This window comes from Vespa crabro, chromosome 1 (genome assembly GCF_910589235.1).
Source record: "Vespa crabro chromosome 1, iyVesCrab1.2, whole genome shotgun sequence".
NCBI classification, from domain to species: Eukaryota; Metazoa; Arthropoda; class Insecta; order Hymenoptera; family Vespidae; genus Vespa; species Vespa crabro.
In genome coordinates, this window is record NC_060955.1 from 15,700,356 (window position 1) to 15,718,294 (window position 17,939).

Here is a 17,939-nt window from a genome sequence, read left to right on the forward strand (position 1 = left end):
ATCATTTATTTTTCTTTTCCCTTTCTAGTTTTTAATTCTGAAAAAAAGAAAATATTTTATAAATCATTTCCTCATTGATTCATTTCACGGCTATCGCACCTTTTGTTTGATGAAATTACAAAACTAGCGCTTTCGCTTACTATATAATATTCATTAAGGCATTCTGCAGATTCTCATGTATCAAGTGCAGTGAAACCGAAACAGGTGTAAAAGTTCTATCCGTTATGCCTTTACAAACTGGCGTATAACTTTCTCGCTCGACTAATCCGGTAATATCTTTTAATTGTCTCTATGTGTCGCATGACTTCTTTAAAACCTTTTCGACTTTATAATAAACATTGAGAAATACGCATTAAAATGTTGTTTCTTCCTAGAACTAACTAATGATAATAATTACAATATCTCTTGTAATGAGCTTCGATAAAACGCTATTTGCTGCTTCCTAGCTGAGCATACTTTCCTTCCGCTTAAATTTGATATATCTTACTGAAGCCATCGAGGTGTATCATAATTAATGATATGATAAACGAACTCTTTGTTTTTAATGCTATTCTATTAAAAAGAATGATATGCAAGTAATCTTAGGTTCTCGAATCTGATAAATGGAAAAATTTCTCGAAATTAACACCGTAGAATGTGAAATTATAGTGAATGTGACTCGAACAAAATGATGAGTTATCGCCTGCAGATAACTAAACCATCGGTATTCTATTTAAAAATATATGTAAATAATAGAGAATGAAAAAAATTTATAATATTATTGGATAGGATTATATGGGATAGGATTCATAAAAAAAAAATAACAAAAACCTTTTAAACTTGTTTATTTAAATAACATAGATTATCTCTTTTCCAACAACCGGTATTAGACCCTGTCTAAGGAAAGATTAATGTTTCACAGAGTTCGATAAGATGGCGCCATTTGTGTCTTCTACATTACTAATCCATTAAGACAAGTCAAAGAACTTATAATTACGGTTTTACATTTACAATTAATTAAAATGTTCTTTTTAAAAGCTACTTTCTAGAAACTAACTTTCTACGATCGTATACTATCAACATGATTTTTTATTTACAATAACAAAAATAATCATAAGCTTCAGATAATCCACGTCATGATATCATAAAGTAGCAATGCCATTTTTTTACGAAAGGAATATGAAGGAGGAAAGTTATATCACATGGATTATGAAGAATAATTTATAGATATCCTTCTTCGTGAGAATTATAATATTCAGATCTGACTATATGATGTTCGTTGACCTCGTCGTGTACTGCTATAGGTACTTCAACTTTAACAGGATAGGGAACAAGCTTAGGAACGGAATAAGGCAAGTGCTTAGTCACATGAACAGGGATCGGTCGCTCGACCGGTACCTTCACTGGCACAGCTACTGGCTTTTCCACCGGATAAGGCACCTCCTTCTCGACCGGATAAGGCGCAGGCACTGGCACCTTGACCTTTACCAGTACTGGTTTATCAACCGGTACTGGAATCGGTCTATGCACCTCGACCTTCACCGGAACGGGTACTGGTTTCTCGACCGGATAAGGAACTGGTTTATTAACAGGAACCGGATACGGTTTTGGTACTGGTACCGGTATTGGCTTTTCAACTTCAATTTTCACAGGATAACGCACGATTTTTTCGACTGGATAAGGTTGTGGAACATGTATCGGAACCTTTATAGGAATCGGTATTTTTCGTTCAATTGGAAAGGGATCCGGAACTGGAATTTTAACTTCATAATGAACCTTCTTTTCTACAGGATAGGGTTCTGGTATATAAACTTTAACAGGAACAGGTCGATCAACTGGTATCTTCACCGGATACGGTACCTCCTTTATCACAGGTACCGGTTTCGGAATTTTCACGGGAACCTTTACATAAATCTTTACGGGATAAGGGATTTGTTTCTCTACTGCATAGGGTTGCGATACTGGTATTTTTACCGGATATGGTATTTTTTTTACCACAGGATATCGTATAATCTTCTCTACAGGATACGGTACGGCGATTTTTTTAATGATTGTGATCGTCTTGTGAACGTTTTCATCTAAGTCATGTCCCAGAAAGTGGCTCTCGTGTGAGTTTTCTTCGGGAACGTGTGACTCCAACGAATAACCATTCTCCTCGCTATAATCCTCTTCGTTATGATCGTCGTATTGTTCGGCTAGAAATAAATAGTTTATGTTTTTAGTAATTTATTATAATTCGAAATAGTAAACTTAAATATCGAATAAGATGAAGTTGACGTACATGGAAGAGCAATAGGATCCTTGTAATCAAAATTATGTGCCATAGATTCATTCTCTCTATATTTCTCCTCCTTCAGATAATTTCGTCTATTCTTGCTTATAAATCTTTGTGGTCGAACGTAAAAGACTCTTTGCTCGTACCTTTCAACGGGTACATCTTCGTAGAAATAGATCTTTTTCTGGTAATTGGATTGAGCTGGACTACTAACAGCAGCGGCTACGAAAAACCCCAGGACTATCGCTGCGTGGCTCTGTCGAAGAACCAAATTGATAAACGATTGGATTTCTATCACCTCCATTAACACCAAAATTTCACAATCGCATTAGGAAATCATCTTGACACTTAAATCTCGAAAAACGCACCGTACAACCCATTGAGGAAACTTCTTCAAGGCTTCTTTTTGTCTTTCTTTCGCGTCTCCTTGTGCCTTTCTAGATATATGTAGCTATCTTAAACCACGAAGAACAATAAAATAGATCGTTTCTGCGATCTTTCTACGTTATATACGTCTTCAACGTTGCCGCTGATCCAGAGGCTGCACATGCACCTTTTTCTTGTTCTTGGTTATCTTGCGAGAGGGGAATAAAACCACTTTCGCATTTTCAAGCCGTTGTACTCTTGATGGAAGCTGTCAAGAGTGAAACTTAAACTTGGAGATAACAAGCCTGGTCGCTCCAAAAAAAACATCGGATTGTGATGCACGAGAGATACGTAGACGATATGTCCTGTTTCTATCGACTACTCGTTTTGGTAGAGTCTCTTTTTCATGAACCTCTATTTTCTCGGCTCGGCGTAGTATATTCTTGACGATTATCAAACTTGTTTAGAGAATTTATCTCTGTGTAGTCGTATCAACGAAAGAACTAATAGAAAAATATAACAAAAATAGTAACAGAGAAATATAGAGTATATTTTTAATACTAATATCAACCCCATGCTAAGTATATTTCTACGTATCCCCATTTTAAATGCACATGTTTCTTTCGAAATCATTGATAATATTTTTCAATGATAATTGAAATATGGCAATTGATAATATGAAAAAGATCAATTGCATTCCTTCGAACCATTTCACAGTTTCTCGACAGATAGAAGATAGTATCGCTGTTAGTATACGTTTCAAATTTCTTTTAGATACGCTGAGCGAAATCTCGTTTCGTGCCAAGCATTTAATGCTCTATGGTAATGGTGTTATAGATGTAATTAACTGCACGGTACATACACGATCACGATCGTTCATTCGATGCCTTCGAATGATAGGAGAACACGCCACGGTGAGAGCACGAAGTATTGACAATTGGCTAGATTCCGCGAGAAGCTTGTTTTCTCATTATAAAATGAGATTTAATTTTATGAATGATCAAATTGTACCTTACCATGCCATGCCAAGTATAAACAGCGTTTATACTTTCTTAAGATTAAAATACCTAGATGGTATGTTTCCCCATATTGTGTTTCTTTAGATATATGTTTTTCTACAAACAGAATTGGAAAATTTTACACAAATTAAAAGTACTTTAAGAATGTCTTCTGCATAAAATAATATTCAAAAATACTTCTCTATCCTGAATTATTTACATTAGTTATCTGCAATAATTATTTACTTAAATCACGTTTCTTTAATTACAAAAAAAAATAGATGAAAGTTTAATCAAAATAGAATATTATTTTTCACATTAAAGAAGCTTCCGTAAAAAAGAAATCGTACGCTTACTTCTCACGAAGAAACTCAGTTCTTTTACCTCAACAAGTAGACATGATGTCTCGAAGGCATGATTATCTTCGCATTTAATATTATCTCTAACAATGTAAGCCTAGATATCATGATGTACCATATTATCTCGAACTTCACGTATCATATCTATCTTGTAGTCAATTCTCGACACATACTAGCCGGATATTTAGCAACCAAGCTAAAGGATCAAGGAATATCTTTTTTTTCTATAATACAATAAGAAATACAGCGTCTGCCACGGTGAACACAAATTTTGGCGTTTAGCTATTTTAATTGCTTTGATTTTGTCATTGCTATCTTTATATTTTAAGTAATATCCTTTCTGTTCTTTTCTGTGAACATTTTGTTTTTAGAATTTTTTTTTTTAATATTTTTTTCTTTTCATTAATTTTGATTTATATAAATGTTTAATTTTTATTTGTTTATTTTTAATTAAATAAAGGGTACAAAACAGTATTATCAAGTTAAGGATTAGCATCCGTTGAAAAGTGAGAAGTACTTTCTTACCGACATGACGCATCAAGTGATTCTTGTTGTCACCGTAGTAGATCAGTCGGTAAAAAATAATAAATAAAATGTAGATGGAAGTATAATAAAAAATCAACAATTTCATTCGACATTTTACACGCTAATTCATTGTCAATGAATCGTTAAATATTTTACTTTTATATACAAAAATGAATTAGCAAATAAAAGGAAATTGATGAAAAAAAAAAGATTAACAGAAGAGAAATAGGTAAAAGTAAAACCGTGTATCGTAAGTAAATAAAGGACAAGAGGAAGGAATTAGCTTCTAACGGAAGGATCGCTCGTTTCGTGGCGACGGGAAGACTTACTTTCTGTCTCGGTGTCGCGTGCGCTAATGGTCGGATTACATAACACCTCTTCCATGAACAAGTCACTTGTAAATCGAGTGGCAAAGGCAATCAAATCGTCTCGATTCCTCTTATACGAGCAAAGTGGAGCAAGGACCGATAGATATTTTTCCTTCAATCTTCCTACATTTTATTGAATGCTCAAGATCGGAATAATGATTAAGTATATTTTTACATAAACGCATTAACTTTACATAGACTTTCCTTAATACATATATATTTATATTATACGTCCATGAAACACATATTTCTTAAGACCATCGATGTTCGTCAAATAGACATTCGAAGTTAACTGAAATTATTACGCTTCCATCGCTTCCATTATACTTATCTTCATTTTCGGTATGAGATTTATTACGCGAGCTCGTAAATTATAGAATTCTTTTCAACGTATCATCTCTATTATTATACCAAGTAAAAACTGGGTCAGAAAGACGCACCGTCTGCAGTCGATAGTCTCGTACATTTCTCAGAAACTGAATAAGTGAAAAAAAAAATTATGAGATGCATAAAAATGATGGCCACACGAAGAGTAAGGAGTTGAGAGGGTAATCGTTTATCGATTTTAAGGAAAACAACTTGGCAGAGGCCATCAAGTGGGTCAGCGATGTCTCACTCAATTTCGTGACACCGATAGGATCACTTCTCTCAAGATATACATACGTAAGAACATATCGATGTGTAAGTCTCCTCGAAAAACGAAAGTTTTCATTGGAAAGCTGCACGTACCGTGAAAGAAGGTAACGTCAACGTTGCTCGCTTCCTTTTCTCTCTACATGCTTTTCAAATGGCTCTCCTTCATCGTGTGGCAACGTAATAATTTCAAGCATTGATCTTACGTAACGTTACGTCCCCCAATAGGAAATAGAAAATTTTGTCATCTTCTCAACATATTTATATAAATTTTGTAATAGTTCAATGTTCATTGAACTACTTAAAATAAAACGAAAAGAGATACAGGAATATAGTAGGAAAAAAATAACGAGAGCATGAGTAATTTTCTGTCACAATTATATTATTTTATATAAAAAAAAATACATACTTTGCTATCTCGGTACAAAAGTAAGATAAGGGAGAGAACGCGTTTCACTAAAAAGCTCGAGCATCTTAACTAATTTTTTTTCTCCCTCTTTAGCTTGGCACACGTCGCTGTGCCGCGGGCTCCGCGATTTCTTTTTATTCTTTATTATTACGACCGATCTCGAGGATACGATCGAAATCCGATACAAACTCGTAACGAACCTCTCTCATCGAGATATCGGATCCAGGTACAAGTGCGTGTCTATCGAAGTGCAGCTCAACGACGATGATGACGATGACGACGCCAACAACATACCTATTATGCGTAATATACTATGAGAAATGCTGGATATCAAACTGATTCCTCGTCGTTGTCGTCGTCGATCGTCCTCGACCTAGAAGCCACTAATGATGAGGGAGTTATGCCTGTTGATTGATTAATGATGACCATAGTGATATCCATCGCTTCCACCCTCGTAACCACCATAACTATTCTCGTAACCACCGTGATGGACTGGTACAGCTACCGGTACCTTTACTGGAACCGGTACTGGTCTCTCAACTGGGTATGGTACCGGTTTTTCGACATGTACCGGGTACGGTCTGTCGACTGGCACCTTGACCGCATATGGTACAGGCTTCTCCACCGGATATGGTACTGGCTTCTCTACTGGATAGGGCTGAGGTACAGGTACTTTCACTGGAACGGCTACGGGCTTCTCAACGGTTACTGGGTAGGGCCTGTCGACAGGTACTTTTACGGGATAGGGCACTGGTTTTTCAACTGGGTAAGGTACAGGCTTCTCAATGTGAACTGGATAGGGTTTGGGAACTGGGACATGGACCGGACGATCAACTGGTACCTTCACTGGGTAGGGTACGAGTTTTTCAACCGGATAGGGTGCTGGTACATGAACGGGAACCTTGACTGGATAGGGAACGGGTTTCTCAACGGGGTAGGGCTGTGGTACTGGGACCTTTACAGGAACATGTACCTGCTTTTCAACCGGGTAGGGTTGCGGGACCAAGACCTTGACAGGGTAGGGCCTATCTACGGGAACGTGTACTGGGTAGGGAACTTTCTTCTCGACAGGGTAAGGCTGCGGCACGTGGACTGGGACCTTGACAAGAACTTTCACTGGATAAGGCACGTGCTTCTCTACCGGATAGGGTTGTGGTACTGGAACTTTTACAGGGACTGGTACTGGCTTCTCCACCGGATAAGGGATGTGCTTCTCCACGGGATATGGCACGGCTACGTTCTTAACTACGGTCACGGTCTTAACGTGCTCGTGTCCGTATCCGCCACCATATCCTCCGCCATATCCGCCGTCGTACCCTCCGCTATATCCTCCACCATATCCGTGGCCCAATTCCACACCACCATGTCCAGCCGATCCGACATCATATCCAGCATCATAGCCATAGCCGTATCCAAGACCAAGAAGGCCACGCTTCTCCTGCTTCTTTGATGCCACGCTCTTGTCTTCCGCCGCTTTTCCGGCTTCCTCGGCCCAAACGACCGAGAATATAAGAGCGACTACCGCTAAATAGATCTAAAAAATATGGACAAATTCGATTATGTTCGAATCTTCTTGATCGGTAATTCCGAAAATACCGAGATTTACGATTTTTTTCCAAAACGGATGATTGGTCGAATAATTGAGACAATTGACAGACAAATTAACGATAAATAACGATAATCAGGTTTATTTCGCGAATTATTTTTCCACCAAATCGATCGTCACTTTCCCGAATATTTCCGATATTTTCTGAATTAACTTTTGCCTATTCTTTTCACTGACGCGTTATAATCGATCTATGCTCTCGCGTTTCTCGAAGGACCGCTTCTCTGATAATCTCGACGTACCAGGATTCTCATTTTGGCTCTCACGATGTTCTGGGTACGTCCAGGAGTGAACTGGATGCTGATTGCTGTTCGTTCGGGGCCTTATATACACGGCACACTTTCGCCTTCGCAATACGGACCCTGGGCCCAAGAGCACGCCATATACCCCCCACATTACACCTCTTTGTTCACTTCGAACGACGATGGTCCCACCACTCCCCTTTGGAACAGACTCGAACGAGGAAACGAGCGAGAGAGTGAGAGCGAAAAAGATAGGGATTGGTTCCCCACATACACACCCGCTCTCTCTTTCTCTTTTAGATTTCGTTCTCTTCGTCATCGTTATCGTCGTTGTCGTTGTGGTCGTCAATATTTTTTTCTATATTTCGATCTGTTACAAAAAATGATGGAAAGAAAGAGAGGGAGAATTCTTTCGTTCCAATCGCTATTACACTCGTCCAAGAACCGTTCATTTCACGCCTCTCTCTTGCTACCGATCGATCTCAGAATTTTCTTCCCCCTTCGCATAAATCGTAAAGCTTGTAGTCATCGCGCATAAATAGAATCAATGCATCTTGACATGGTGATTCTTGCGCAATAATACAAGTTTCAGTAAAAGACACTTTCCAGAAGGAGGTATACATTTAACAATAACAATTAAAAAATTGAAAGCTTTGCACAAATGTCTTTGATCTTCCCGATTCGTAATAAGTACAATATTTTTGATTCTAAGAGGTTTACAAAAAAAAAAGCGAAAGTCCGTGTTCTGGTTGTCAACGTGACTTTTTTCTCCGCTTCCTTTCTTCGATCATTTTTTCTTTCCTTCCTTTACGTCTACAAAAGTGTTCGACAATTCTAGTTAACTATCATATCTTTAAATAGATGAGATCTTCCCACGTTATGCGTTGAATCTGAGGGAAAATTTTCAAAAAAATTGAGATAATTAAATATTCAAATGTTATAAATATTCGATTTTCTTTAATAAAACTATTCTAGAGTTAAGTTAATGTTATGTAGGTAACATTAGCAGTAATCTTAGAAACAGTTGTACTAACAAAATGTACAAAGAGAATTTTATTTTTCTCTTAGCTCTCAATCGCATGAAACAAGTCCAACGATCGGCACGAATCGACTCCCACGTCATCAACCATCCTCTCTCTTTCTCTGTCACGGTTTCATTTTCGTTTCTTCCTTCATTTAACTCAGATCGCAGATACACAGATACATATATCCACGTCTATAGGCAAACGGCTCTAGACAGAAGCAAGAGCCGTTTGCCTATCGTGCTATAGTTATGGCACGTTACATACCCCGAGACAAGCTCACCTACGATTTATCTCTCTACGATCGCACCGCTACATAAACCATTACTCCCTTTCGTGGGATACGCGGATCGACGAGGCGAGCCTTGCGATCCCCATTTTATTCTCTACCGTGTAAGATATGCTTTTATTTCTTTCTTATATGAAAGCGAAAATTATGAATAAGTCATATTCGAAAAGATTTGAGTAATATTTTTTCTTTATCAGAATTTACCGATATTCTATGATCACCCCTTTTACGATTATACTACGTAATTACTTAGCAATTATTACTCCATTTATAGATACATATGTATATATTTATGCAAAAGAACGACCCAACCTTTCGCCATGAATACTTTAGCATGATTAATAAAAGAACCGGAACAATCCTACTAATTCCTACATTCTCATTTAGTATTTCATTTCAGCACCTTATTTTCCTGTTTATAAGATCTTCATTTTCTATTGCAAATTTACCAGCCACATTAAACGACTTCCGCGTTTAGAATCGTACAACTGGCAAAATTCTCAAACTTTACGCAACTAACTTTCGCAATGTTTACAAGGCGTAAAAAACAACGATGTAAAATGTATATATAACATGTAAAAAATATCAATAAAACTCGGGTAACATCCTCCTTAAAGCTGGCAAGCACGCATTCATTTGAAATCGTGAGATTATTTGAGAATGAAAAAACGTGGACGAATTATCGACGATCCAACAATTTTTCTAGTTCATTTCCGATTGTGAATGGAGCTAGATCATCAATGTAAATGGATGAATCACGGTTCGCCATTCACGGCGAAGATCTCAAACTCATTGATGCATGTAAACCTGATCTAATAGTAAGACAAACGAGACAGCTATATTTTCTTTCCCTCGAGGAAATCAAGATTAAATTAAATTCACCGTTTTTATAATACCTCGAGTACACTCGCCTACATTCTCTTAGAAACATGAGCACGTTCGCAAAAGGTCACTCAATAAAACTTCAAACGATCTTTGATTCTCTTAAATGACATATTTTCACTTCCTCGGTTTCTTTTTTGATATTACGCTATCGTGTATAATTCAAAATGAAAACGTCACTGTGTTACTTTCAACGTTCGCGAAAGAGCACGAATTATATATTCTTTTACGCGAAAAAGTGATAATGTTGTATATAGATATAAAAAAAGAAAAATAAATTAAATGTTACTTCAATTTTTCCCAATCAGAACTCAAGATTTTAATTAACTACTTCTACATCCTAATTCTCAAAGACAATGAAAGTCAATAAAATTGTGAGCTCATTGTCGAAAATTTAGATGTATTGGATGTTAAAGAAGCAAAATAAAGAGAGAAAAATCGGTCGCAACATATTCGAGTAATAAAATGATCGCTTAACCATTTAAAATCATACCTTAATTGTGGAAAGTAGAAACGACATTCGCGATTTCGATCTACCGCCATCGCCATTACGTAAAGGTCACTGCCGATGAGGAATCTCAGTGAAACGCTGATGTCTTCGCGTGCTCGTATTCAGGATGACCCCATCTCACAAACACGTATATATAAGCATATATAGACACTCTCTTTCTCTCTTGCTATCGTAGAATCAATCTATTAGAGAAAGATAAGTATTGACGATGGCATCGAATTACTCGACGAAAAGAGACCGAGAATAGAGCTTCACCTCGATAGCCCTGACTTTGAAAATCATTTTTCAAAATCCACGGAAACGTTTCAAGCTAGATCATTGGATTTTATAATTCGTTGACAAATATTATTTTTATCAAAAATTTCATCATAAAAATTTTTAAATTATTTATATATTACATTTATAAAAAATGATAATGACATATCTATATTTAGATAATCTCATGCACTTTATTAGAAATAATATGTTTTCAACCATTCGAAAGTGTCATACCTAAGTTACTTTTTTGTATCCATCGATACATCGTTTTGTTTATATTTACAGAAATTTCGTGGCTGGAATCCTTCAGTTCCAAATCTACCGTGCTCTATGTCAGGCTGCAGGCCAAAGATTTCCCGATGATCCACGAAGACCACTGCATAAATGTGACTTTTATAGAAGTCCCGAAGTTGGAAGACTTCTCGGGTAAATATACCTTCATATTAATATTATACGAATAATATAAAAATTCTGATGAAATTGAGAAACGAAATAAGTGGTGAATATTCACGCGATGAAAGTACGAAACGAGAAAAATGCCAGACCCGTTTATAAATTAAGAAGTCTTTACTTTCTATTTTTTTTTTTTCATTTTTTTAAATGTGTTTAAAAAACATATTTTAGGTATAGGACAAAATTCTATTATGATTTCATTCTCAACCATTTGTTTGAAACGGCACCTAACATATTCACGAAACTTTTTCTTTATATAATCGAAATTCTCAGACAAAGCACTGTATTATTTATGCCTATAGATCCAACGAATTTACATCGAATATTTCCGTACAATGAAGCAATGTTCTTATTATTATGTGTCTCGATCTCGCGTCGATAAAATTATCTAACGCATTCGTGTAACTCTCCGAGCGGACGAAGGAAGAAGAAAGAATATGAATCGTGACAAACAAGACAATAGGCAAAGCGAGAGAAGGGAAACTGGAGAAAGAAACGGTTCAATGATACCGTCTCTTCCATCCCCAACGTCCATTACTTGGAAACTTCGAACCTTCACTGGTTCCTTCTAAGATGGTGGAAAGCGATAAATCGCGGGAACTGCTTGGATTGAGCGCATTTCACGAGGAAAACGAACATTCTCATTTACACGCTCTGCTGCCGTACACGATCGTGCGATTGTAAATAAAAAAATTTAAAAAAGCAGAAAGAAAATGAAAAAAGTCATTAGGCCGAACACCTCTATTTATCGTCAAATCAAAAAACGAATAAAATCAAGATATCTATCACCGATACACTTTCTAATTCTGGTACAATTATTATATAATCAAAATATTGGTATATAATTAGCTTTGTAAATTAGATCATGAATTTTGGTAGAATATTTTTTAAATAATTTACAGTCATCTCTTCAGGCAACACATATCTATATCTATATAATACTTAAATATGCATAACATGATTATCTCATTTCTACAAATATTTCTCATCTTCGTTGATCTATTATCCTGCCGTAGTCCGATTTTTAAAATGTCAGCTATCTGTGAATATCGCTTGCCTTAATTAGCTAAAGCCACGAAATTATTACCCGAATCTAGTTAGGCCAACCGTTTTAACCCGGGTCTTGACATTTCAGTTTCATTAAAATTCAAGGTTAAAATTCATTGGATACGACAAACCAGCCACAAAAATCTATTTATCCATGTAGATTTTTACACATTATTACATATTACAACAAAATCGAACAGCATTCTTTCGATATGACATAAATAAGACGATTTTTCAAAACGCTCTTAAAATTCGTATGATTCATAATTTATAAAAGAATAAGTACGTGTTGCTATTCATTTTAAAGCTAATCTGCACGATTAATTGACAAAAAGTATTAATCATAGGAAATTACGAAATACTTTGAAGGATAATATTCTTTTTCTTAATTACTGTATTATATGTATATAATATAGGTAAATGTAGTTATAGATATACAATTTCTACATAAAACGGGAAGTGAATCAGCCAAGGTTACAGACTGAAAAGTACGTAGTATAAGAATAATCCAATCTATCGAGGAGACTCACAATAATCACCGTCAGATCGATCATCGATCAGATCGCCTACTTCGGCGGCAATCTCCGGTATTCGATGTCTATCTGGGTCACCGAGAGGAAAACCTTTATTTCATTTCGCAATTTCGCTGCGGATAGCCAGCAACTCTCGTCCTTCGACTTTTGTCACAAAGATGAAACTATCGAAATTACGGTCTATCATACCATTTTCTAAAGGTGATCTTGTTACATAGCGATATCTTATACAACGTAAATAAATAAAAGAACGAAACGAAATCGAAGTAATAATATACGAAGAAAGACGTGAAAGTTGGACCGAAAATTTCGATGTATATAGCAATCGTTCTACTAAGCAAGTAAATAATTATAATCATTTACTTACGTGATCCATTTTCAACGATAGATTAAAATTATTGTGGTAAAAATATATCTGTTCTTTTTGGAAGAAAAACAAAGACAGATATAAATCAGTCGGTCATCGACTAAAAAAAAATGTTTTTACGGATTAATTAAGTAGAATTTGGAAACGACTAGATAAGAGTGACGGATCAGTCGCATACCTATATATACATATATATATAATATACATATATACATATATATATACATAATATACATATATACATATATATACATAATATACATATATACATATATATACATAATATACATATATACATATATACATATATATACATAATATATATACATAATATACATATATATATATATATATATATATATATATATATATGTACTTGTTCCAAGGCATCGCCTTAACTTTCTGTAATCGAAAATCGATTTAGAACTCTCGTCTTATGCAGTATACAGCTCGCGAAATTAATTTTCAAATAATCAAATATAAAAATAACTTTCAACAATCATCGTCGCAACTAAAAAGGAAGAAAAAGAAAAAAAACTCTATGTGTCGCCATATGTGTAAAACGATCGTCCATGTAAAAAACAAAGAAACTGGAGACATTCGAAGAGAGCGAGAAAGTAAGAGAAAGAAAGAAAGAGAAAGAGAGAGAGAGTAGAATGTAAGCAGTTTGTTACAGGTTACATTTCCGTTTTCACTGCGTAAGTAACAGCATGCGCACGAACGCACACGATTTTATTTCGAACTTCCTCGAGTGGAACGATAAACTCCTCGATAGATTGAACGTAATTATTTTATTTTTTAATTAAACGTTTGTTATCTTCCAATAGAGATGATATGATATTAATATTATAAATATAAAAATTTATAAATGTATACGATAGCAGAAGGAAGAAATAGATTATAAAATTATATTAAATCTTGGAAGGTACTCTTTTGATTTACAAAAAATATTACAAATCGGTAGGAGCTTTTTCGATGGTATGAAAAGATTCGTTCGTACGATCGATGCTAACAACACATGCGACACGCATAACGAGCCATGCTCTCAGCATCCCGTGTTACGAAATTCTTACGACGGTAAGAAAGTGTCTGATTTCGCTAGAACAGGCGCGCGCGAGCACGAGCACGAGGCACGAGCATACTCCTCGTCGAGTACCGGAAATTATGAGATCAACATAAATTAGTTTCACGAAAGAGAGGGGAACCTTCCCGACATACCGAATTCCTTTTTACCAATCGAACAGTTTCCCACGAAGAAAGTTATCCGTTTTCTTTTTCTATGTTATATACAAGAACCGGAACTCACCTGAGAACGTATAAATGAATGTATTGTATGTCGTTTTAATATTGATAAGAAACTTTTGTATAATTGTTATTTTGTTTGCTTCCCAAAAGAATTTTTTAATTCTCTACTCTAAATAACAAAAAAAGATTTCTTATATAATATTAATTTTTTATCATTGTTTTATGTAATCATATATTTCACATTTTCACTTCAAAAGAAAAAAACGATCGATCGTAAAAGCTCGAGAAAACATTGATATTAACACTTTTAATGTTTCTCATTTGCTCGATCATTCTCAAGAGCAAATATCAAAACCCATAAAAAATAGAAATGTTTGTTATTTTGTAGCTCATTACCGAACGAAATTATACTTTTCGCGGCTTCTTAAAAAGCATCTTTATCGAGTAAAATTGCACCATTCTCTCGGCAGTATACTGTGCAACGATTTCAAATGTTTCAAATTACGTTCGAATGACTCTATTTGAATGACTTCGAACGACGTTTCTACGTAAAGGAAAACGCTTGTTTAATAGAACTAGGAGATATGATGAATCAATAAATTTCTAATTGTTTCATTTCGATGCAAATACGAAATTTTTTTATGAAATCTTTTAATCGAATGCTCACGCTCGAAAATAGACTACGATATTCAACAAAACAAAATTTCGAGGTCGTGCAAAGACAGAATTATTAACGAGGTAGACATCGACGTGAGGAAAATTTCAAGGAAATTCCAAGGAAAGCAAGTTTATATTATACGAGGGCGTACGCACGCCAACAGAATTAGACGTCACATCGTAACAGAGAACGACTCCCTCGCTGAATCGGTCCAGTTACATCGTAATTCATCGCTTTTACTTCTCAAAGTTGTCGAGTATTATTAAAAAAACGTGTTATACATTGAATAAGAATCCGTTCATTTTTCTAGCTTTTTTTTATATTTGATCCAACGCGATATGTTCGTGTCCGTATTTGGCATCATTACATCTCTTTAAACAAATATGAACGACAAATAACAAAAATGTTGAGAAGATGTTTCCAAGAATAAAATTATAATAAAGAGCAGAGCACGATTGAATAACATAATATATACGTTATAAGAAAAATAGATAGAAAAATTAAAAGTAATCGCATAATTTGTTTATTATTTAGTCGATTATAAAGTTATGATGAATAAAAAAAGAAGACATCTCAAAGAATTAATTTAACAACAAAGATTATTTTGTTAACACGTAGAATTCGCACAAACCTAATTGGATATGCAAGATTCTCAACGACTATACGATTCAAAGCAAGTAATTTTAAACGAAAGAAAATGAAACACGCTCACTCGTTACTCACTCGTTACGTACATATATGTATAAACTTTTGATGATTTTCTTTATAAAATTATGCATTGTTGGATCGCAGGACTAGGTAAGTAAATGTAGCTCGATCTAATTATTCACGGATGGGCTTAATTATATAGTGTGTGCGAACAACGCCTTTCTTACTTTTTCTCGATAAGAAGTTAACTACATACGCGTATATACAATTCTTTATCTTGAGAAACGACTCGAGTTCTATTGTGATATGAAGATGCCATGTAAATATCGAATCTGGAAAGTTTCGATTTATTACAAACAAAATAAAAACTGTTTAAAATGTATTTAATTAATACTCTCTCCGAATATAAGAAAAAATTTCGTCAATATATCAAAATATATTAGAGAGACCGGAAAGTAATGTCGCTTTCTTAAATTAAATTCAAACAAATAAATTTTTAACAAGTTTTTATTTTTAATCACAATCAAATATCGACATGCGCAGAAACGACATTACTTTTCGGTCTCCCTAATACTCATGTATGCATGTGATATGAAAGGTATCCATCTTAGAAAATATAATATAAATCGACGTAATTCATCAAAAAAGTTTCTAACGAAATAAATCCGTTTATCACAGAAACTTGATGGAAAAGGGCTCATCAATGCCATGGCAAGAAACACTCGAACAAGCAATCGGAGAGAACAGATTGGATGGATCCGCTTTAAGAGAATATTTCAGACCACTCGAGGACTGGTTGAGAACAGAGAATCTGAGAACCGGTGAGGTTGTTGGTTGGTCTTACGGTAAGAAAATTTTCTTAACAAGAATTATCTCATATAACTAAAATTAATCCAACATTTTTTGTAATCTTTTTTATTTTTTATTTTGTTTATAAACCATATTTCCTTTAACTATTACGCGTAAAATGTACAAATCTAATTCTCGTGACGTGTTTACCACTACTAGTAACTTGTTACAAATTATGCAATATCCTACCGTAACAGATTGAAGGTTGCGATTCCCACGTACTACTTACCGGCTAACGCTACAAATACTCCTTCATGTGACGACACACACGATTAAATTACGATACGCTACTGTACCGTTAAAATTATTAGAATTATCGAGCTAGTGTACCTTTCTCATCTTATGCGATCACTCGTTCACCAAATTCGAACTTGAGTAACTAGCACTATCCAACAAATTTGTACTGTGGAGCATTGCACGAGTTTCGAGGATGATCAATATTCCATATTTTTAAGAAAAATACTTTCTTTAAAAAAAATTTGTTCATGCCAGGATTAAAAAAAGAAGAAAAAACACAAAACAGATCGATTTTATTTCCGTATAAACATAGAAACGCGAGCTCGGTCACCGATCTAGATAACAGATCGTAAAGTTCTGGGACTCGTGGGATTGAAAAATTTCGAAATCGGAGTAGTCTCTGGTAATGTAAAAGAGTGTGAGAAGGAAGAAAGGTGTGATAGCGATAGAAATGGAGTAAAAGAAAAAGAGAGAAAGAGAGAAAGAGAGGAAAGGAGGGAAACTATAGTCGTGAGACACGTTCGACGATTCCACTCTCGTTTCCATTGCACGTTGCACCTTAAAAACTCATAACCATCCATGCAATTCAGTCAGTGACGCACCTCGGACGTTCCTGCATGTATGTATCCTGCAACAAAACAAGTGAGTGAATGGCGAGAGAACTCTTGTGGACGCGCGCGCACACCTCTTCCGTATTTTCTTACGTGAGCCAACGTCAAAATTGCGTTCACTCTCGATTCTAACAGAGCTTCTGAACTCCTCCTCGACTTGGAATGCCAAGCGTAGATTTTCCTTTCTCCTTTTCCCTTCTACGTAGGTCTTTGTTCGTCTATACAGCTATACGGAACAAGAATATTCGTATATGTTGATATTTAATCTTACAATTTTTTCTTTCCGAAAGAGTAAATCGATTTTAAAGGAAAGTTTTTAAATTTGATTTCCTAGTCACAGATTCTAGGAATGGTAAACCGAATACCGTCTGTTAGCCTTTATACGAGGTTCTCGTACTATACACACAACACACTATTTACTGTCCCATAAATATTACTCTCTTGGAAGTTAAATATTTTCTAATGGTAATTCCGATAAAAGTAACGACAATTTATATTCACGGAACTATAAAACTGGACCAAGGATGGAGTTGAAGATTTTACAAATAATTAACGTGCTATGGAGTGTT

The 17,939-nt window shown here is 35.3% G+C and overlaps 3 protein-coding genes across 5 annotated transcripts in view; 1 reads left to right on the forward strand and 2 right to left on the reverse strand.

Annotated features, from left to right (window-relative positions):
• LOC124425713 (angiotensin-converting enzyme) overlaps positions 1 to 17,939 on the forward strand; it is a 31,574-nt gene that overhangs the window by 12,376 nt on the left and 1,259 nt on the right. For 2 of the 3 annotated variants that reach the window (XM_046966450.1, XM_046966458.1), the window contains 2 exons: positions 11,008 to 11,148; positions 16,352 to 16,518. In XM_046966450.1, the coding sequence (XP_046822406.1) occupies positions 11,008 to 11,148; positions 16,352 to 16,518 (308 nt within the window). Of the gene's footprint in view, positions 1 to 11,007; positions 11,149 to 11,477; positions 13,271 to 16,351; positions 16,519 to 17,939 lie in introns of those variants that run through there. The other variant, XM_046966468.1, reaches the window with a different exon arrangement.
• LOC124432655 (proline-rich protein 4-like) lies at positions 1,201 to 2,558 on the reverse strand. The gene is made up of 2 exons (XM_046981695.1): positions 2,261 to 2,558; positions 1,201 to 2,174 (listed from the first exon to the last, which is right to left on the reverse strand). The coding sequence occupies exons 1-2, from the start codon at positions 2,556 to 2,558 to the stop codon at positions 1,201 to 1,203; spliced, it is 1,272 nt and encodes a 423-aa protein (XP_046837651.1).
• Positions 5,865 to 7,917, reverse strand: LOC124425773 (proline-rich protein 4-like). Its single transcript, XM_046966632.1, has 2 exons — positions 7,761 to 7,917; positions 5,865 to 7,446 (listed from the first exon to the last, which is right to left on the reverse strand). The coding sequence occupies exons 1-2, from the start codon at positions 7,770 to 7,772 to the stop codon at positions 6,328 to 6,330; spliced, it is 1,131 nt and encodes a 376-aa protein (XP_046822588.1). The 5' UTR covers positions 7,773 to 7,917; the 3' UTR covers positions 5,865 to 6,327.

Coding starts and splice junctions, on each gene's coding strand:
- LOC124432655 (XM_046981695.1), bottom strand. CDS start 2,558: ATGGAGGTGATAGAAATCCAATCGTTTATCAATTTGGTTCTTCGACAG. Junction 2,175..2,260: donor GGATCCTATTGCTCTTCCAT/GTACGTCAACTT, acceptor ATTTATTTCTAG/CCGAACAATACGACGATCAT.